The sequence below is a fragment of the Nicotiana sylvestris genome, chromosome 1 (genome assembly GCF_000393655.2).
Source record: "Nicotiana sylvestris chromosome 1, ASM39365v2, whole genome shotgun sequence".
In the NCBI taxonomy this organism is placed as follows: Eukaryota; Viridiplantae; Streptophyta; class Magnoliopsida; order Solanales; family Solanaceae; genus Nicotiana; species Nicotiana sylvestris.
In genome coordinates this window covers 153,558,905-153,581,357 of record NC_091057.1, presented here as the reverse complement: position 1 = coordinate 153,581,357, position 22,453 = coordinate 153,558,905, and the positions used below count along the sequence as shown (strand labels likewise).

The 22,453-nt window shown below is 36.5% G+C and overlaps 2 protein-coding genes across 3 annotated transcripts; one reads left to right on the top strand and one right to left on the bottom strand.

Annotated features, from left to right (window-relative positions):
* The first annotated feature begins 245 nt into the window (after positions 1–245).
* LOC104210003 (pentatricopeptide repeat-containing protein At4g01030, mitochondrial) lies at positions 246–4,112 on the top strand. 2 transcript variants are annotated; one of them, XM_009758793.2, is made up of 2 exons: positions 246–3,254; positions 3,967–4,112. In XM_009758793.2, the coding sequence occupies exon 1, from the start codon at positions 457–459 to the stop codon at positions 3,250–3,252; it is 2,796 nt and encodes a 931-aa protein (XP_009757095.1). In that variant the 5' UTR covers positions 246–456; the 3' UTR covers positions 3,253–3,254; positions 3,967–4,112. The 2 variants fall into 2 exon arrangements, with proteins under 2 accessions (XP_009757095.1, XP_009757094.1); XM_009758792.2 differs by having other exon boundaries at positions 3,961–4,112.
* Positions 4,113–6,419: 2,307 nt separating this feature from the next.
* On the bottom strand, positions 6,420–9,303 carry LOC104210002 (abscisic acid receptor PYL3-like). Its single transcript, XM_009758791.2, has 3 exons — positions 8,967–9,303; positions 7,972–8,187; positions 6,420–6,983 (listed from the first exon to the last, which is right to left on the bottom strand). Exons 1-3 carry the CDS (start codon positions 9,063–9,065, stop codon positions 6,771–6,773), a joined length of 528 nt encoding a protein of 175 aa, XP_009757093.1. The 5' UTR covers positions 9,066–9,303; the 3' UTR covers positions 6,420–6,770.
* Positions 9,304–22,453: the final 13,150 nt, after the last annotated feature.

The window sequence follows — 22,453 nt, the reverse complement described above, 5'->3', positions numbered from 1 at the left end:
AGAGGGCTCATTTAGGTGATCCAACTAACTTAGAATTAAGGGGCAGTTGATTGATCGAGTTGAGGAGCAAATAAATCATGCACCTTGATCCTAGAACTATCATTTGGTCTTTTATCCTTACTGCAATTTTTCTCAAACATTTTACCTTTTAGTTCTTAGTAATTTTTTGGTGGCTCTATCTCAGTTGCTGAATCTTTACTTATAATACGTTTTAGGGTATGGAGGGACCATAGTATTGCACAGTGGCTTATCTATAAAATGGACACAAGATAACCTTATCCACTAAAGATTCTTGATTTTCAGACTTAATTATTTATTTCCCTTTCTGATTTTTCCTTCTAGTTAGTACTCCAGCTTTTATTAGAGCCCTCCAAATCCTACTGTTTTAACTGTCATTATTTCACAATTAACTACTTTGAGTGGATGCCATAATTTTCTTCAAGCTCAAAAGCCACAATGGAGGCTGCTACTCCATTGTACCACTTCATTTCTTCACATCAGCCATTCACCCAAAAGCAACCCAGAAGATATTCCACAAATTTTGGCCTTGTAAATGTAGCAGAAACACTTTCTGAAACTTCACCCTCAACTTCACCTTCTCCACTTTCTTCATTGCAATTTGATTATGAAAAAGAGTTCCACTCACTAAATTCAGTTAGAGCAATGCATGCCAAGATGATAAAATTATCTAGTGTATGGGATTCAAAGAGAAATATGCAGTCTTTTATCTCAGCTTACTTGGAATTTGGTGATTTTCAATCTGCTGCAGTGTTATTCTTTGTGGGGTTTGCAGAGAACTATTTGTACTGGAATTCTTTCCTTGAAGAATTCAGTTATTTCGGTGGAAATCCATGTGAAATTCTTGAAGTTTTCAGTGAGTTACATAGTAAAGGAGTGAACTTTAACACTGAAATTCTAGCTTTTGTCTTGAAAATCTGTTCAAAGTTAAGAGACATGTGGCTAGGATTGGAAGTCCATGCTTGTTTGATCAAGAAAGGTTTTAATTTAGATGTCTATACACAATGTGCGCTGATGAATTTTTATGGGAGATGTTGTGGGACAGAGAGTGCTAATAAGGTGTTTAAAGAAGCATTAATCCATGACTCTTTATTGTGGAATGAAGCAATTTTGGTTAATTTAAGGGATGAGAAATGGGCAGAAGGTCTACAATTGTTTTGTGAAATGCAGGCTTTACTTGTTAAGGCCAACAGCTTAACCATTTCCAAAGTTTTGCAAGCATGTGGGAAATTGGGTGCTCTTGATGAAGGAAAACAGATTCACGGGTATGTTATCCGATATGACTTAGAATCGAATATACTGATACGTACTGCACTGATCAACATGTATGTGAAAAATGACAATATCAAACTTGCTAGAGTAGTTTTTGATTTAACAGATAATCGTAATCTGCCTTGTTGGAATAGTATTATCTCGGGGTATATTGCACTTGGTTACCTTGATGATGCTTTGGAGCTATTTCATGAAATGATAACTTCCAACATAAAACCGGACATAATAACCTGGAACTGCCTTTTATCTGGTCATTTTCTTCATGGATCATATCGAGAGGTTTTGGCGATTCTGAGGAGAATGCAGAGTGCTGGTTATCAGCCAAATCGCAACTCTATAACCAGTGTTCTTCAAGCAGTGACCGAATTAGGCTATTTGAGTAATGGTAAAGAGATCCATTGCCATGTTATAAGAAATGGACTTGACTATGACCTGCATGTTGCAACTTCACTAGTAGATATGTATGTGAAGAATGATGATTTGACATCTGCTCAAGCTGTTTTCGATTGTATGACAAACAGAAATATTTGTGCTTGGAATTCATTAATTTCTGGTTATTCCTGCAAGGGACATTTTGAAAAAGCTAGTAATCTTTTAAATCAGATGAAGGAAGAAGGGATTAAACCAGATATAGTGACATACAATAGCATGGTTTCCGGTTATTCAACGTCTAGCTGCATTAAGGAAGCTTTGGGTATGATTAGAAGGATCAAAAGTTGTGGCATGTCTCCTAATGTCGTTTCATGGACCTCTTTAATATCAGGTTGTTCACAGCAAGGATATTTTAGAGAAGCATTTGAATTTTTAATTCAGATGCAGGATGAAGGTATCAAAGTAAACTCAGTTACAATTTCAAGCTTACTTCAAGCATGTGCAGGTCTCTCTTTGTTATATATTGGGAAAGAGATACATTGCCTGTGCATACGAAATGATTTTATGGATGATGTGTATGTATCTACGGCTCTCATAGACATGTACAGTAAGTGTGGGAACTTAGAAAATGCCAAGAAGGTTTTTCAAAAGCTTGAGGATAAAACCTTAGCTTCTTGGAATTCCATGATCACCGGATTTGCCATATACGGCCTTAGTACAGAGGCAATTTCAGTCTTTGATAAAATGAGAGAAGCAAACGTCCAACCAGATGCAATAACTTTTATAGCTCTTCTATCTAGTTGTAAACATTCAGGCTTGCTCGATAAAGGTTGGAAATATTTTGATCATATGAAGACAGATTTTGGAGTTATCCCCACAATTGAGCATTACTCTTGCATGGTTGATATACTGGGAAGAGCCGGTTACCTTGATGAAGCATTGGATTTTATTCAGTCAATGCCGATGGAGCCAAATGCTGCTGTTTGGGGTGCTCTTCTTACATCATGTCGGATCCATGGAAACGTGGAGCTTGGAGAGATTGCAGCAGAATACCTTTTCGAGTTAGAACCATATAATGCAGCTAACTATGCCTTAATGATGAACCTCTATGCACTTTCAAACCGATGGAAGGATGTTGACCGTATCAGGGACAAGATGGAAGCAATGGGAGTGAAAATCGGACCGGTATGGAGTTGGGTACAAGTCAATCAGAGGATTCACATCTTTTCTACAGCAGGAAAAACTCATCAAGAAGAAGGAGAGATATACTTTGAACTGTACAAGTTAATCTCTGAGATGAAGAAGTTGGGATATGCACCTGATACTAAATGTGTTTGTCAGAACATTGCTGAAGTGGAGAAAGAAAAGGTGCTACTTGCTCACACTGAGAAACTGGCAATTACATATGGATTAATCAGGACCACAAGTCCTGCACCTATTAGGGTGATCAATAATACAAGAATATGTTCAGACTGTCATACCGTTGCAAAATACATGTCATTGCTGAGGAGGCGAGAGATTTTCCTAAAAGATGGCGTCCGCTTTCACCACTTTAAGGATGGTAAATGTTCTTGCTGTGACTTCTGGTAGAGGTACGACTAGCATCTTTTTCTCTTAAAACAGAAAACAGATCTTGTGTCATAGCAGTTTTGTACATGGTATTTTTTGTGACATTTCATAGATGTTTGACATATGAATACAGTGATACTTGGAATCAGTTTAAGCGTTATTATATCTCCTAGCCGGAAAGCTTGGTCACGGTTCAATCTATTGCAAAAAAAAGTTTGATTCAGTAGTTCTATTTAGAGCAAGTACATAATCGTTTTGGTATGATGACTCCAGTATTATTTGTCCATATTTTGTTCTTCACTCATTTATTAACAAACTTGTAGCATCTACCTAAGAGATCTTAGTGATCAGTAACTCTTTAAACTATCAAACTATACAAGTCGCACGACGACCCTTGATTCTGAGCAAAAGTCAGCACTGTTTGGAGGCAAAATTGAGCAAACTGTGCACTCTGTTTATGGAAAACTGAGAAATAACTTTTCAGATTTCTTTCTTCACACCATGTTTGGTTAAAAGAAAGAGAAGGGATAGAAGAGAGATTAGAGATAAAGAAGAAAGGAACTCATTGCTGTTTTTTTTTTCAGATCATTGTTTAGTTTCTTTCCTTGTCTATGTTTTATTTTTCAGGGAAGATTTTATAAATAATCTCTCGTTTTTGTAAGAAACTATTCAAACCTAGTTCGTTAATTAAATTGTTCGTCAATATATCTCATAAGGTTAAATCTAAAGTTGCAGGGCTGCAGCTATCTGGCACATAAGGAGAGAAACAATGTCTCTAACTCTATTGAGATATGTAACAGTAGAAGGGTTAAGAAAACAGGTTACTTAACCAAAACACTATTAAGAGATCTCAAAGGAGAAGGGGAAAACTAATGTAACATCACGTGATCTATTTAGCAGTTAAACTCTATATTAACCATTAATCTTTACGAGCCTAGAATGATTCCCTGGATTCCCCTTCCTGAAAAGAAATTCGGATAATTCACCGTCTTTGGAAGCCTTGCATCCTCAATCAGAATGCAGCTTTTGGTGAATGGTAAGGCCTGATTATCCTTTGTTTTTCCTATTCATGGATTAGATTTTCTTTTTTCTTTCTATCATTTCTGCTGATATTACTGCCTTTTGCTAATGCTTCCTTTTTTTCTCCATCTTTTCTTGAGCCGAGGGTCTATTAGAAACAGCCTCTCTACTTTCTCAAGGTAGGGGTAAGGTGCATATACATTACTCTCCCCATGTGATTACACTGGGTGTGTTTGTTGTTGTTATTAGTGTTGTGTTTGACAAAGTAACCAGGATGGATGGTTTTGAATTAAGCACACAAAAAATTTGAGATATTTTTCTAAATCCAAGTCCAACTGTTGAGAATTAACTGTGATAAACATAGATGATTGTAGTTACATCCACTCTTTGGCCATCAATTTATCTTCTTTACCTATGATATTTTCTCCTCAATTTGACCTTTCGCGTTCAAGCAATCAGAGGAAAGATTTTCTCTACTTAAAATTTAGTGACTGAAGTTCTCCTATCAGCTTAGGAAGGTTTTCTCAGGCTGGCCTTTTTTAGGTTAAGTGAGTGTAGCTAATCTACTAATATCTCAGTCCCAAAAATCGAATCTGATTGTTCCCCTTTGAGAGGTATTCTTCGTGCCAACAATGGTAAGAAGAACTCGGTTCCTCATCTTGGATTGAATTGAATTAAAAGCTATATGCTGATCTATGAATGAGCCTTCTATTTGATTAATACTATAAACGTTAAGCTTGTGGTGAAAAAACCTAATGCAAGTATCTAGTCTCATTCCGTCTAATATCGGAGACTATGATTATTGAGCTTGCATAGATAAGGGTGTCCTCAACATTCATACAAGATATATAAATGAAGTCCCGCGTAGAAAAAAATAGCACTGATGCCAAATTTTCCACACTTTGAACTGTCTATTCTTATTGCAAAGGAAGACAGCCTATGCCAATTTGACAACCGTCTGTGATAGATAGGAACAAGATAAGAGATAAAAGAAATGGTTGAAAACTACTCTTTTTAATAGTGTGTTCCAGTTTCCTCTATTGTAATTCCCTACAAGTCTGGGAACAAAAGTCCTCCTTAATGTCTCTTTCCCATCAACCTTTCATTAAGCTGTTGTATTATCCTCAAGACCCAATTCATCTGTCATAATCAAACTCAGCTCAAATGCTAGAGCTCAACGCCTTGCAATTGCGGGAAAATATCTCTTTTTGAGATCGGAGAGAAGTTGACAGTAGACTGGAAAGTAATGACTACGAAATTGAAAGAGATGTTGTCCTAAATTTACACAATTAGCTTACTATAGCTCAGACAAGGTACATATGTGACATGGACTCTGGTTATGCATATGTACTTGATACGTGCATGTAAATATCCAATTCAGGTACATGTAGTTTTTTGCTAATTTTTAGTATATTATGAAAAATCAGCACAAAATAATCACTTCAAGGCAATTCAATGAAAAGATAGAGCTAACAGTACATCAGAGAATACTACACTATAGGATTTGCAGGTGAAAGTTGGTTGAACTGACATATGGTCTTCTACTTGGAAAACCAGCCAGCATCCCTCAACTTGAGAAATTAACTGAATACAAACTTATCTTCCAACTTTATCTTATTCTAAACTTCACACAATCATCCAACAAAAAACATTTGCTTTGACAAGGCAAATGTCCTATTGACACTATGGGTCCAAAGCTGACTTTTTTCTTAACCCCATTGGTGAATATACTCTTTTTGTTCTGATTTATATGTTATTATTGCTATCGCGCCCCGCCCGGGGTGGGTGGGGGAACCCGGCGCCCCGCCCAGGGTGGGTGGGGGACCCGGCCGGTCGTTTTGAGTAATCGAGCCTCGTTGGCTCTATCCCCTATTTGATGTTTCCCGTATGTGTATTTGTTGTTATGTGACTTGCGGGGATGGTAGGTTTGGTTTCAGGAAGTATTTGTTACGTGGTATCAAAGCATATGAAAGATTACGACACACAAGGGAGGATCATCCATTGCGAGATTTAAGATGGTAAGAAGTTAAAGTTCCTTAGAACAGAAACATATAAGCTAATAGGAGTATTTGTTAGCAGATATGGTTTCACTGAGGAAGGCTAGTTTATACCACAAAAGTCTGAAATAACAGTGAAAGTCTGAGACTCAAAGCAAACATAGACAATAATAAAGGAAACTACACTTATATACAAAGCTCTGGAAACAAGCTGCAATAGAAACATTCTGTCCATAATTTATGCAAGCTAAAAGTTGCATTTGCCAGATCAAAACATTTCTACGAGCAACACTTTCCCTACAGAAGTATTTACAGATATGAAAAGAGCCTCAGCACCACCTTAAGAACAGCGAAAGAAGATAGTAGAGGAAAAACCAAAACCTCCATAGATAAAACTAGTACGACGACAGGGTACAAACCCCATTTATGCATAGAAGTCGAGATGGATTACAAGCAGAAGCAATTTCAAAGAGACTGAAAATTCTTTCATGTCTTGATCTGGTTACTAGACGGACGGCCAGTTTACGCTGATGGGAAGACCTCCACTGGCATTGACATTCTATCTGAGACATCAGCAAGTGATTTCAGGTTGCAATTGATTAGTGCCTTCACAAAGTAGCAGGTCTCCTCTTGAGTGTTCCCTTCAGGCACATCCACCATAAATGACTCAATCACCAGTGTTCCTGGTGTACCGTCAAGTATCTCTGGATGGACTGTAATAACTGAAGAATAGTTCTGCAGAAGTTGATAAGAGTATAACACCAGGTTAGTATGCTTCGTATTAAGACAGGTATAGCAGGCAGCTTAATTAAGAAAAGACGCGCACTAAGATTTTGCAACTTCTTGTTGCAAAATGAAAGTGGACGACAAGCTGAAATGAGCAATGTCGGATGCAAATTACCAAACATTACAGGACATTTGACACTACGGCAGACACAGCAACTAATAACAAAACCCACCATATCAATGCTGATAAGATGCAAAAAACAAAAGATTAGTTTAATGACTCCATTAGTTGATTGGTAGATGTGTGAAATTTTTTATCAACACATCTTATCCATAAGTGTAACTGTTGGATTTTAATAGGTGGGGCAGCAAAAATATTAAAAATATTGATTGAAAATGTCTCTAAATAAATTTTATTAACCAAGAGGGCTTTAAATAGAACTTAAAACAGAATTTGCAAAAAATATGCATAATAAATATTCAAAAACCTAAAATATCTTAAGTAACTTATCCAATTAAATTTAAATTTAAACGAAGATTCCTCCTACGACTAAATTACTTATTATTCTAGTAAATCAAATATCAGCAGTAACAAATGCAAAATCCAACAGTATCAGTTAAAACCACTTAATGATAATGAAAGATCCCAGAATAGACATTCACAAAGTTAAAACACTTAGTACCAATTCATTCCATATCTATAACCTAAAAACCAAGCATTTCTATTCACAAGTTTTAAAGATCTTGTTAAGATCCGAATTGGTGGAATAGACAACATTCCAAGAACTGATCTTTTACCTACTTGGGTCCGAGCATGCATTACTCTGCTCATATGCTGGATACGCGCTACTCAACCCCACCTCAGCTTCTTGCAGAAGTGGAGAGTAACAAGGAAACTATTTTAATGTAGGATACTTCTAAAAAGCAAGTGAAATTGAGCTAATCCTCACCTTCATAATCAACAAAACTAGATTATGCTTGTAGAGAAAACACCTACCTTTAGCCTGTGATCACCACCGACGATTCTAATGCCAAGAATGTGCTCTTCGTCATCAAGAAGTTCCAATCTTTCAGTGCTGGTGGTTGCTGGAAGACCTGACTTAACATTCACCTCTCTAACACTTCCAATCCTAAGATCACCCTTCACAGTACACCTACTAACAAATGGCTTATACTTCTGAGGCTGATCGAATCTCCTCACTAGTGACCAAACCTACAAGTAAATCAACAACCATAAAAGTCAGACTTTAAAACTCAAATGCAAAAATAGAGAAACTCAACATATAGCATATGATAAAAGGGTATTATCACTTTTAGCCCGCACCAGTAACTATTTACGTCTGCTAGCCGAAAAAGTGTATAAAATTTGTATAATTTTTGTATATAACATACAGAATGTATATATATATACAAAGTTTATACAACAAAAGCCTTATGTTTTCTTTCTTGCCTTTATAATTGTTTTTTTTCCTCATTATAATTGTTTCTTCAGTTGTTGTTTTTATTTTTTACAGAAAACTGCCTCAACCAAGAAAGACTTTATATAAGACTTTCTACAAACATTTTGAAGAAACCTTACCAAACACATTTTTTTTGGTTACAAACTTTCCACAAATAGACACACCTTTTATGAGTAACTCAACTCTTCTACAACAAAAGCAAAAACGTACCAAAAATTGGTATCCCCATAAAAAAAGAGAAGATTAAACAAAAGATATCAGCTTGATAACAAACTAGAAATACCCAATTTACTATAACTATAAACAAATTAAAAAAAATCACCACAGTCACGATATTGATAAAAATCTCCATAAGAGATACTAAAGAACCCAAAAAAAAAATTAAGAGAAAAGACTCTTAACATATTGCAAAAGCAAGATTAACCAGAATTCAAGAGAATACGAGGAAAAAAGAATAGAGATTAAAACATCAACAACAAGCAAAAATTCATAACTTTTACAGACATATTAGGAATAAAGAGATGATATTTACAATATCAACTGGTGCTTTGATGTGCTTAACAATAGAAGAAGAACACTGATGGTCACTAGGTTGATGACTATGATATCTTGCTATAAACTGTGCCTCCATTTTCCTTCAGAAATTCTCTACTTCAAACCCCTTAAAATTTTCTAGCTTTTTAACACAACTTGAACTTCTACGAAAAGCTTACTGAGTCAAAGAGAAATCGAGAGAGATTGAGAAATTGGTGGTGGTTGGTTAATTGGTCTGTGATAAGTCTTGACTTTAAAGTCTAACAAAGAAGAAGTAGAAAGAGAGAGATCTTTGTGTAAGCTATCATTGTCAGATTCCACCGACAAGTAAGCCCACCAATAACAGCCCAATAAGCCCAAGACTTATTTCTATCCAATGGGCCCACTATTACATAATTCTACAAAATTAACTAACTTCTCTTAAATGTTTATCCTTTTTAAGTTAAAAAATGAAAATTATTGAGTCCGCATTTTTGAATTGTTCTGGTCATGTCAATCTTTCTATGGAAATTTTGTACTAATGAACTTGACCATACAAATATGCCTAAATCAAGACAATACTTTGCTAAATAAAATTTCTAATTTGGTTCTTTGAACATGTTTTTCTCAATAATAATTTCTTGAAGGAGGGAAGTTAATGAGTCAAAGTATAGTGAAATCTCTCTATAACAACCTTGTTTGTTCCGAATATTTTTTGATGTTATAGCGAATTGCTGTTATAAAAAACATATATTACAATAGAACATGAGATTTGATTCCGAAAAAATTTAAATTTTATAAAGAAGTGTTCTTATATAAGGATGATGTCATAGAGAGATATGATTATGGCTGTCACACCTCCTCTTTCCGCCCCCGCGAGGGTACAAGGAGTTTTTTCCAATTAAAGGACAATCGAAACGGGATTTATTTATTTATTTCAGAGTCGCCACTTGGGAGATTTAGGGTGTCCCAAGTCACCAATTTAATCCCGAATCGAGGAAAAGAATGACTCCATATTACAGTCTGCGTACCAGAAATCCGGATAAGGAATTCTGTTAACCCGGGAGAAGGTGTTAGGCATTCCCGAGTTCCGTGGTTCTAGCACGGTCGCTCAACTGTCATATTTGGCTTATTTATCTGATTTTAATACAATTATGAACCGATGTGCCAATTTTAACTCTTTACCACTTTATTATTATTATTATTATTTTTAAAAATATAAAAAAAAAATTGTGAACATCGTTTAAAACATGTCTTTGGATTACGTCACATGAAATGCACCCGCAATCCGGAACACATTTTTATTCAATGTTTTAGGATTTAGATTTGGGTCGCATGAAATGCGCATCCGAGTTTAAGAAGGTAAAATTAATTAAATCGCGCCTAAAGAGTCTAGCGTATCATTATTTTGGGTAGGGCCGTGAAATTTGCTAAAACGGCTCCTCCCTAATTCTAAGCGATTAAATGTACATTTATTGAGGGCCCCGCAATCTATACATTTCATTAAGCGAGGCTCATCTCATTTATTTGGACAAATCTTAAAACAACTACATTTTTCTATAAAAATGAGTCTCTAAAATAAAGAAAGAAAAGCCTAATTTATTACTAGCTTTTTATTATTTTAAGAAGACATGACATGCTAATTGCTTGATTAATACAAATATTGATGAAAAAGGAATTTCACTCTTAATTTCGAAATTATAAATAAAATAAAAATTCAACAACTAATATTCAAAATAAACAAATATAGCTAGATTAAAACTCAGCATTGTTATTTTTTTTAAAAAAAATTATTGAGATTAATTATTCACAATCATTTGAAACTAGATTTAACCATAATTACTAAAGCTTATTAGAAAGTTTATTAGACTTAAACGTTCTCTTAATCTTGCTTAAGCTCAAGTCATGCCTTAATGCCTAATTTACGATGTTTAATTTAAATTTGTGTCTTAGCTAAATTTAGCTACTTGTTCATGATCAACCTATAATCTTGAAGCCTTCATAACTAGTGAATTAACCTATTTTGCCGAATTGATTTATTACAGACTAACTTATGATATTATTTTCTTATTCCAGTTATTATTTAGTAATTCATGAGATAGCTTAAATACAATCAACAAAAGGAACAAAGAAATAAAAACGAAATTAAAACTTCAAATTTTCATTCTTCATATGTATTCACGCTTCATATTTCGGATTACAATAAACAGCTTTTCAGTTGTGTACCTGATATTGGAAGCAAAAGAAAATGAATATGAGAATCAGCAGCAGCAGTAAAATCAGTACAACACAGCAACAATAGCCCAGCAACAGTAACAACCCAGTAACAACCCAGTAACAGACCGGTGGAGTAGTAATCCAAAAAAAAAACAAAAGCTTCCAACTTTTATGAAACAACAATTAATTCTGATTTCAAACAACAAAAGAAAACAGAATATTTTTTTTAGTTTTTTTTTATATTTGAAAGCTTAAATATTTTTCGGAATTTTCTATCTCTTAAATGTTCAGCCCTTTTCTCTCTCTTATTTTCAGATTTTGTTTCTCTCTCCCGTTTTTTTTTCTGTCTGTGTATTTCTCTTTCCTATGTTTTTGATTTCAAGACTTCTTATAACCCATCCCATAAATCTTTTAATCAATTAAAATCAACCCATTTTCTCTACCAAACCCATTATCTTCCCACTCATCCCCATTATATTAAATAAACATATCACACCACCCCATTTCATTTTGTCCCCCATGCTTCATTTAAAATAATGCAAGATTCCCCTTTAAATTAAATCTTGTCCCCCCTTTATATTAAACAACTATATCACAACCCACCCCATTTCATTTTGTCCCCCATGCTTCAAATAAACAATTTCAAAATGTACAATTCCTAAACTACCCCCTCCGACCTTACTGAAATTACCAAACTACCCCTGAACGTATTATAAATTTACCAAACTACCCATCAGCTATAACACATCAATTAATCAAACTTAACCAAAATATAGACAATATGATCAATTTCTAACAATGTTCAAACAACAATATGAACACGGATGAACATCATAACAACAATATCACATGAACATGATTTTAACAACATTTCAACAACAAATCACATGAACACAAATTGAACAACCAAGAACAACTAAAATTTGATTGAACAATATTTTTAGCAACAACAAATCTATTTTTTGGATTTAAACAACAACAAAAATCAAACAAGTATATTTAGATTCCTAAATTCAATAATATTGAACTTAAAATCAATTCTAACAACATTACAACTAACAATTCCTATATTAAACTTAAACAAAATTATGAGACAAATTCAAGAAATAATTATAAATGATAAACAAGAAATCAAACTATACAAATTTCGGATTCAAGAACAATCAAACAAAGTATGGACATAAATGAAAAGATTCAACAACAATAACAAAGATACATGATACATGAGAAAGGCTACAACGATAATCCAATAAACTAACAATTGATTTTTTTTAAAAAAAATAAATAAATTAGATCCAACAAAATATTACAAAGATACATGATTCCAATTAAAATTAAAAAACAAAACAAAACATAACTTCACATTAAATTACTGAACTTTAAACAACATGAACATGAATTTAATCTACAACAAACAACGGATTCAAGCGATTTAAACTAACATTCTTTTATATTAACATTAAATCCTTTTAAATTAATAAAACAAACTGAAAAATATTTAATTGAGTCTTCAACTTAAATCTTAACAACATTATAACTAAACTAATCATTTTTTATCTAGAAATAAACAAGAAAAAATGACACAAAACAAAAAATAAAAAAAATAAAAAAATAAAATAAAAAATAAAAACGTTGAACAATGACTGACCCAAATGAACTCCTACCAAAGTGAAGTAGCAGCGTGAAGAAGAAGATGAAGTGAAGCTGTGGCGTTCGACGAAGTGGACAAAACAGTAGCAGCTGCTAGTAGCGAAGGCTACGAAGGAGATGATGATGAAGCAGAAGGCATAAACAGTTGGCCATGGCGAAGCTGTAGCAGCTCGACGAGGCAGCTGGAATGGAGCAGCAACGACGAGGAAGCAGCGGCGACAGCATCGTCGACGAGACCGGAAGAAACAGCCGCGATAGCAGCGTCGACGAACCTTGGAAGAAAGCAGTCGCGAACGCAACGTCGACGAAGCTTGGAAGAAAATAGTCGCGAAAGCAGCCATGGCGTACAGTAGAAACGCAGTAGCAACCATCTTAAAGAAGAAGAAACACGGGCAGCGACGATGGAGACGATGATGAAGAAGATGAAACAAAGGGATCGTTCATGGTGGTCGACAAACATGGAGCTCGACGACGAAGAAGAAGGCAGCTTACTTGGCGTTTTGTTTGGAGCTGTGTGTGTGTCGACAAGGAAAAGCCATGGATGAGCTTTGAGGGGGAAGCCATGGATGAGCTTGGAGAAAAATGGAGAAGAGAGAAAGAGAGGGGGGTGGCGGATTGGTTAGCTCTTTTTTAGGGTTTTCTTCTTCTTCTTTTTTTGTTTTGTTTTGTAAAATGTAAGATAATAGGATGTTGGGTTATGGACTGGGTCGACCCAGTTCGAAATGGACTGGGTCGTTTTTGGAAGATTGGGTATTTTTTGGGCTTGTGGCTTGAATTTGAAGAAAAGACCCAATTCCGACTTTCTTTATTTTTCGCTCTCTTTTCTTCTTTTATTTTTCTAAAACTAAATTATAAAAATACTTAAATTGTTATTAAGAACTAAATTAAGTTATAAAAGCGCAAATTAACTCCCAATAACAATTAACGCACAATTAAGTAATAATTAAGCATAAAATTGTATATTTGGACATTAAATGCTAAAAATGCAAACGATGCCTATTTTTGTAATTTTTTTATTTTTTTGTAAAACAATTTTAATTACGATCAATTGTAGAATTAAATCCTACATGCAAAATGCGACATATTTTTGTATTTTTTATTAATTTAGCGAATAAACACGCACAGACAAATACAAATAATTCTTCAAAATATCACAAAATATCACAAAATTGCACACCAAAGAAAAATCATTTTATTTTTGAATTTTTTGGGAATAATTCTCATATAGGGCAAAAATCACGTGCTTACAGCTGCCCCTCTTTGCCCGGAGACACGAAGGGTTTTCGTGCAAAGATAAAGCGAGCGATTTTTGCCCATCCGAGTACTCCGTTGAAGCATTTTTTTGAAAAAGATTTGACCGAACCTTTGCTTCAAAGGTTTCCTACATATCCTGGGCTAAACAGGAATCAGGTCAATGTAGTTCGGGAAATTTTGGTAGCTGGGACTACCGTGGGACTGCGATGTTACTGCTGTTGCATGCTGTTATCACTGCTTACCGATCTCCTTGTTACACCGTGCTTTAAAAGAAAACAAGAAGCTAGGCTAGACTAAAATTTGTTCTTGTTGCCTTGCTTTCTTGTCGGCTTGTGTTTCCTCCGGTGCTTTTCTTCCTTGAATTTTGGAATGATACTGGCCATTTGCTTTTCTGAATACCAGTTTTCATCATTTTGCTCGGTCTGCATGGCTTTCTTCATTAAGCTTTTTGGCGGTTCCTCTGGTGGGTACGGCTTTCTTCATCAGACTTGTTATGCTGGGCATGATTTAATGTTCACCAACTGCTTCTTTCAAAACGCCTCTTTTCTTCCTTTTGACTCATGCGCCTGAATTTGTGCTGGGATCTTTTGTTGCAACCTTCTGCTTCCCGGTGCTGGGGATTTTTATTGTTTCCTGTAGGGGATTCCTGCTGTAACCCTCTGTTTTATTGTCCTCTGACTTGATCTTGAAACCTATGCCTCTGTTGTATGGGCGGGCACCCAACTTTAATACTTGAAAATTAATGTTGAATGTATGCCTCTGTTATCTGGGCGGGCTCCCAACTTCAACGCTTGAAATAAAAAGACTGAATGTATGCCTCTGTTATTATGGGCGGGCTCCCAACTTCAACACTTGAAGATAAAGACTGAATTTATGCCTCTGTTATCTGGGCGGGCTCCCAACTTCAATGCTTGAAAGTAAAGACTGAATGTATTCCTCTGTTATTATGGGCGGGCTCCCAACTTCAATGCTCGAAAAGAAAAGACTGAATGTATGCCTCTGTTATTATGGGCGGGCTCCCAATTTCAACACTTGAAAAGAAAGACTGAATGTATGCCTCTGTTATCTGGGCGGGCTCCCAACTTCAACGCTTGAAAGTAAAGACTGAATGTATTCCTCTGTTATTATGGGCGGGCTCCCAACTTCAACTCTTGAAAAGTAAAGACTGAATGTATGCCTCTGTTATTATGGGCGGGCTCCCAATTTCAACACTTGAAAAGAAAGACTGAATGTATGCCTCTGTTATCTGGGCGGGCTCCCAACTTCAACTCTGGAAATATAAAGACTGAAATATATGCCTCTGTTATTATGGGCGGGCTCCCAACTTCAACACTTGAAAATAAAGACTGGAATGTATTCCTCTGTTATTATGGGCGGGCTCCCAATTTCAACACCTGAAATGAAAAGACTGAATGTATTCCTCTGTTATATGGGCGGGCTCCCAACTTCAATACTGGAAATGTAAAGACTGAAATGTATGCCTCTGTTATTCGGGCGGGCTCCCAACTTCAACTTTTTAAAATAAACGTCATTCCTCTCTTCAGGCGGGCTCCTGATTTCAACAACAACTTAGGACTGGTAAAACTAAACTTAAGAGGAAATGCGTCTCCTATAGGTAAAATTAAACTTAGGAGGAAATGCGTCTCCTATGGGTAAAATTAAACTTAGGAGGAAATGCGTCTCCTATGGGTAAAACTTAGGAAGTGCGTCTCCTATTGGCAAAACTAGACCTAGGAAGTGTATCTTCTATTGGTAAAGGCATGGAATGTATTCCCTTATTATACAGGTGGGCGCCTGATGGTAAAGACATGAGATGTATTCCCTTGTTATACAGGTGGGTGCCTGAAATATATAGACAAAAAGTATTCCTCTCGTTATTCAGGTGGACGCTTGTTTTTTTGAGAAAATTTTCGCGATGAGAAAATTTTCTGCCCCGGTTTGATGATCTTCTTTATGGCATGTTCTTCCGCCATCTGTAACATTTCTTTTCCCTGCTTCAAATCAAAGAAAGATTTTGTTAGTTTTAAAAGAAAAAAAAACATGGTTGCTTTCCCTTTTTTTTTTTTTCCGGTGTTCCATTACACTATCAGAACTTGCTGGGGATGATACTATTTATTGAGGATAATATTACTGTTGGGGATCATGTCCCTGCTGGTGAACACATTCCCGTTGGGGGTGATTTTTCCACTTCTTTCCTTGGTCCACATTGTCCGATCTTTTTGGAATTTGGTCGATGATCGGCCAAGGATGCTCTTGCATCTCGACCCCTTTTTCACTATACCCTCTTGACATTTAGGCCAACTCATCATTCGGTCTTGCAACAAATGTCTTTTCCGTTTCATTGCATTATCTTTGGCATGTCCTGTTCGCCTTTTGCTTCGCAGCATTTGGCAATTAGTAGTAAGCTCTGAAAAACAAAATCCTTCTAAAAAACAAAATACTGGAGAAAAACACTATAAACCAAAAAATAAAAAGTGATGACTTTAAAAAGATGAAAGAAAAAGTCTTTCTGAACAAATGTTGGAGAAAGAAAAAATAAAGAACTTATCTGAATGGTACAATCAATCCCAATGATCATGTCATGCACTTCTGGATTAACCAACTCAGTCTATTCATATCGATCAATTTTTTTTTTTTTGACGGCCTTACTTTGCTGGGGATGTGCAGAAGCCCAACTTTCGCCGGATGCGGATCTTATCTTGCTAGCCCCCTTTATATCCTTGTCGCCTCATAGTGCCCTTCGAGGGGTTTTCACTGATGAGACTCTCTCATTTCTCTCAATTCTCGTCGCCTTATGGTGCCAATATGACTCTTTGCTGGGGATTCTTTAGGTTATCAATTTGTTGCCGACTTTCTCTGCTTATATTTGCTTAACTTGGCTTTCCTCGGATTCTGATCGGGAGGTTCTTTTTTGGACATCAGCATGGGGTTTTTTTTTTTTATGGCTAAAAGAAAAAGAGGCATCAAAAAGGGTTCAAAATAATTCTGATGGGTAAAAACCATTACAACTCTTGGAATCGAACTTCTTTCCCAACATTACAAACATAACTTCTGCCCCAGTTTCTTGCTTGGGGATTCTTATTTTTTGGTTACACTATGACCGAGCCGTGAGGCGCCTACGTATCCTTCTTTGAGGAATCAGGTCAAACGTAGTTCACAACTCCTTTTTTTCTTTTTTTTTTCTTTTTTTTTCTTTATTTTTCTTCTCTCTTTTTTTTTCTCATTTTCATTACTGATTCCAAAAGAGTGGTATGAAAGAATAGATAAGGCTCAAAAGGGGAAGCAAAGGTTAAAATGTTTGGATAGAAGAAAAAATTGCCTCCGTCATTTCATTCTCCGATGAATGCCAAGTATAAACAAACAAACAACAATTAATAGCAATGTCGATGCATCTTCCCTCGACATCTCTCTGACATAAAGCGCAACTGGATAACATCTTGGTCACAATAGATGGCCACTGCCAATTCGGGACAAATTTGCCATTTTTGCTTTGGCCTGATGTGGGAGGATCCGTTTCAACACTTGCTGTCCATCTTTAAATTTCCTGATATCGTCTGCATCCCCTAAATTGATGTCTTATGCGTCATTTAAGTTGGGCTTGGATTTCTCTTCCAACTAGCTTAACTCTCTGTTTGTCTCTTTGAAGGCTTTATTATCATCGTATCCCAATTCGTCATCGTGATTGACCTTTTGTATAACCAGTTCGAAACCAGATTGATTTTTAGACTAAGTTGAAGATCCGTTATGCATGTCATGTCATTGGAATCAGTATAAAGAGCATTGTTTAGAAAGAAAAGAGGAAAAAAAATAAACTCAAAACAAAATAAGAAGAGAAGCTTTACAAAAATACGGGATAACAGAGTTTCACACTAAAACAAAACTGGATTACAACTCTGCAATAATCCAAAACAAGAAAGAAAAATCAGAGCCCACTACCAAGACTCCCTTCGGATAGGAAGAGGAGTAGCCGTCCAATTGTTGTTGTTGTTGTTTTTTTTTTTTTTGAACTATTTTCACCGGCAGAGATCGTCATTAATGTTTGGCGGCTCTGGAACCTGAACCTCGATCCTATTTGTGTTGATTAGCTCTTGCACGACATTCTTCAACTTCCAACATCTCTCGGTATCGTGTCCGGGAGCCCCCGAACAATATTCACAACTTGCTAAAGGGTCAAGATTTTCAGGAAGGGGATTTGGTAATTTGGGCTCAATAGGATTCAATAGGCCTAACTGCCTCAATTTGTGGAACACGGTGGTATAGGATTCTCCCAGCGGAGTATATTTCTGCTTCCTCTCATTCTTAAAAGCTTGATTCCCCCGGAAACCTGACCCTGGAGGATTTCTATAGGCCCTCGGAAGTGGATATATGTTTGGTGGAGGTGGGTATGTATTTTGGGGAGCCAGTGCACGCCATTGTGCGTGTGCTGGAGAGTGGGTATAGGTTTGTGCATGATGAACGGAAAAATGGGGATCTGGCAGTGAGTAATACTGTCGTGGAGGGCTATATGGAGTGCGAGGGTAATTTTGGTGGTAGGGTCGTGGGTTGCCATAGTAGGGTGACGGGCCTCTAGATCCGAACCAGGCTCCAGACTGAACGGTCGTGACATCTTCTTTCTTCTCCTTCCCCAGTACACCCTCAGTGCCGCTCTGGATGGCCTGAGTGGTTGCTTTGATTGCCGAATAGCTCAGAATTTTGTTGGACCTGATTCCCTCTTCGATCATACCACCCATTTTAACTACTTCATTGAAAGATTTACCAACTGTCGTCACTAGATGACCAAAGTAAGTTGGCTCCAAGGTTTGTAAGAAGTAGTCCACCATCTCTCCTTCTCTCATAGGAGGATCGACTCTGGCTGCTTGCTCTCTCCAACGGAACCCGAACTCGCGAAAACTTTCCCCGGGCTTCTTCCCGGTCCTCAACAATGTGAGACGGTCAGGGACTATCTCGAGATTGTATTGAAAATGACCCGCGAAAGCCTGTGCCAGATCATCCCAGGTGTACCATTTGCTGGAATCTTGCCTGGTATACCATTCTAGTGCCGATCCGCTCAGACTTTGGCCAAAATAGGCTATCAACAGTTCATCTTTACCGCCTGCCCCTCTCATTTTACTACAGAATCCCCGCAAATGTGCCATGGGATCACCGTGCCCTTCATATAAATCAAACTTAGGCATCTTGAACCCAGCCGGGAGTTGGACATCCGGGAAAGGGCATAGATCTTTGTAGGCCATGCTGACCTGGTTGCCCAATCCATGCAGGTTCCTGAAGGACTGCTCCAGGCTTTTGAATTTCCTCAATACCTCATCTTGTTCTGGGGCTTTAACCGGCTTTTCAATTTCGGTCGATGCCTCCAAATGTGGATTGTAGGCATGTGGTTCGGGGGCATGGAATGTAGGCTCAGGGGGATAGTATTGCGTATCGGGAGCCTGAAGTAATGGCTCGCTGTTTGATCTTTGCAGGGTGGCTGATGTGGGTCCCATATAAGTCGGAACATTTGGTATTGGGAGAGGTTGATGGGGCGGTGGAGCTTGGGAATCATGAGGGCTTCTTTCTTGATGATAACGGGGATTCGGATGGCTTGTTGAAGGGCCGGAGTGAGGGTATTCCGGCATGTGCCCCAGTGTCTCAGGGCTCTTTTGTGTTTTGGCTAGGGCTAGCTGCATTGCATTCATCTCTAGTCCCATCCTTTCAATCTTTTCCATCGCTTCTTTTAACAACTGGCTCATCGGCCTTTCTTCCTCATTACTATTCTCTGAAGTAGTCATGCTTGTTGCTACCGGTCCTTTGGATCTGGTTTGATAGGAGTGTGTTGCCAGAGTTCTTTAACAACTAACTTGTCTGGTTTCAGACAACAACAAACTTTGTTAGCGTTAGATTTTAACAGATTTGATCACAACACATAGAGGATGTAATGTTCCTAGGCAGTTAACCGTTTCTACATGCTTTGCTTCAAACAACATGCGTCATCCCGGCTTGCTCATTTGTCCCCTTTTAAAGCACTTTGGGAAACCCTGTATTTTATTTTATTTTATATTTTCTTTTTCTTTTTTTTTCTTTCTTTCTTTATTAAAAGCGGTCGAATCTTATGGGGATTGCCTACGTATCATGACCCCGCATGAATCAGACCTTGCGTAGTTCGGACCAATAAAAGCTAAACAATAATACACATTTTTCAATTTTAAAACAAACTAGGTTTCAAAGGTTTGAAGATGACCTGCAAACTTGAAAATCAAACAAATCGCATATTCTAATCAAAAGATTTACAAACTCAAAAACAAAAGGCTGACCCCCTTTCTCTGTTTGACAAATGCAACCGAACGGTTATTTTTGCAAACGTGTGGCCCCTTCCAAATTCCACATGAATTCGAGGCCGAAGAGGATTATTTTATGACACTTTTACAAACTTGTCCGTTCTTTTACGAAAATAACCTTTCGACAACTGAAAGATACTCTAAGGCTATTTCGGCAAGAACGGTTTAAGACGCGGCCGAAGCTGGGTCGGCTTATTTTGACCAAAAATCCGAACGGTATTCACCTAACTGCTGACTTTTTTTTCCTTTCAAATTACAATGAAAACGTGGAGTTGCAAACACGGCCCTTCAGCGCCTCGGGGACGAAGATTTTTAAGGTTGTGCGGGTCAACTGGACCAAACTCCTAAACATGACCCAAAAGGTGGCTGTTTATGCAAAGTCAGCCTTCCGGCGTCCCTTTCGGGAATATTAGGCTATTTATGACAAAACAGATCACCTGACTTATTTATGACTCTTTTTATCGATTTTCAAATTAGAAAACTCAATACTGCAAACACGGCCTTTCAACGTCTCAGGGACGAAGATTTTTAAGGTTGTGTGGGTCAACTGGACCAAATCTTAAATATGACCCAAAAGTGGCTGTTTATGTAAAGTCAGCCTTCCGGCGTCCCTCTCGGGAACATTCGGCTATGTCTTGATAAAACAACGTCACCCGACTTCTTTATGACAAAATTAAAATTTGACATATTATTCTTTTATTATTATTTATTTGTTTTTGGCTTTTTAGCAAAAGGTGGGGTTGGACCCGATGAGGGTTGCCTACGTATCTCACATCCGGTGAGAATCAAACCCGCGTAGTTCGGGCCTCGCGAATAAGTAGATGAACTAATATATATATTTTTTTTAATTGGAACTGTGAAAGAACTGCTTCAAAAGAAGAAAGGAAGTATATATATATATATATATATTTTTTTTTGATTGATTTCTTTTTGAAAGAAAGACTTGTAAAAATTCCTTTTCTTTTGATTTGAACTTTGAGAATTTCAAAAGTAAAAGGAAGTTTTTTTTTTTTTAATTTCCATTTGTTTTTTTTTTCTTATTCTAAAGAAAAAAAAATATTTTTGGAATTTTACTTTTGATAAAAGAAATACTTCTAAAAAATATTTTTTGAATTTTGAATTTTCTTTTCAATTTTGAAAGAAGTATCAAAATATTTTCGGATTTTTTTTTTAAAAAAACATTTTTATTATTTTTGTTTTATCAACAATGGAAAATAAAGATATTTATATTATTTTTTGCAAGACATATCTTTTTTGGAATTTTACTTTGAATTTTCTTGGCAAGACAAATACTCTTTGCAACAAATAAAGATATATATATTTTTTGGAAATAAAAAAAACTTTTCAGATTTATATATATATTTGCGACAAATAATGAAAGATTTTTTTTATTTTTTTTTTGCATTTTCATAAGCAAATAAATAATAAAAAAAAACCATTTTAAAAATAAGACTCTTTTTCATTTTCATTTTCATGGCAATACAAACTATATATTTTTTTCTATTTTTATTTTTTGAAAAACAAAACAGAACAACGACTCTTTTTTTTTCTTTTCTTAGCTTTTAATAAAACAAACTAATAAGACATTATTTTTTCATTTTCTCAAAATTTCGGCAGAGTTTTGACAGTATTTGGGCATTTGTTTTCTTTTCAAAATAAACAATCAATTCCCTAACCGCTATTTCTTTTTTTTTTCAAAATATTATTCCTGATATTCACAAGTCAGTCAACACACAAGTCCGTATCAAATTAATGCGCAAGTAGTAACAAGTAAGATGCATCAGGATGGTCAATTTCATTTTTGGTGCACCTGTCCTAGACAGACCCAACCCCTGTGTTGAGCCTCCAAAGTCAGATGCACGTGATGCAAACAAACGTTCCTACTAGGGATCCGGCATGTGGCTTTGTTATACTAGGTTCAGAACCTGGGTGTTTGTTCTAGACCTGGCTTACCCGAGCGGACAGCTCGAGCCGAGGGGGGTAGCGTACCGGGAATACAGAAGCTTCACCGGCTTAGCAACTTGTCCGAACCTCGTTCTAAATTGGGATTTTACACTATACAGAAAAGAAGTCG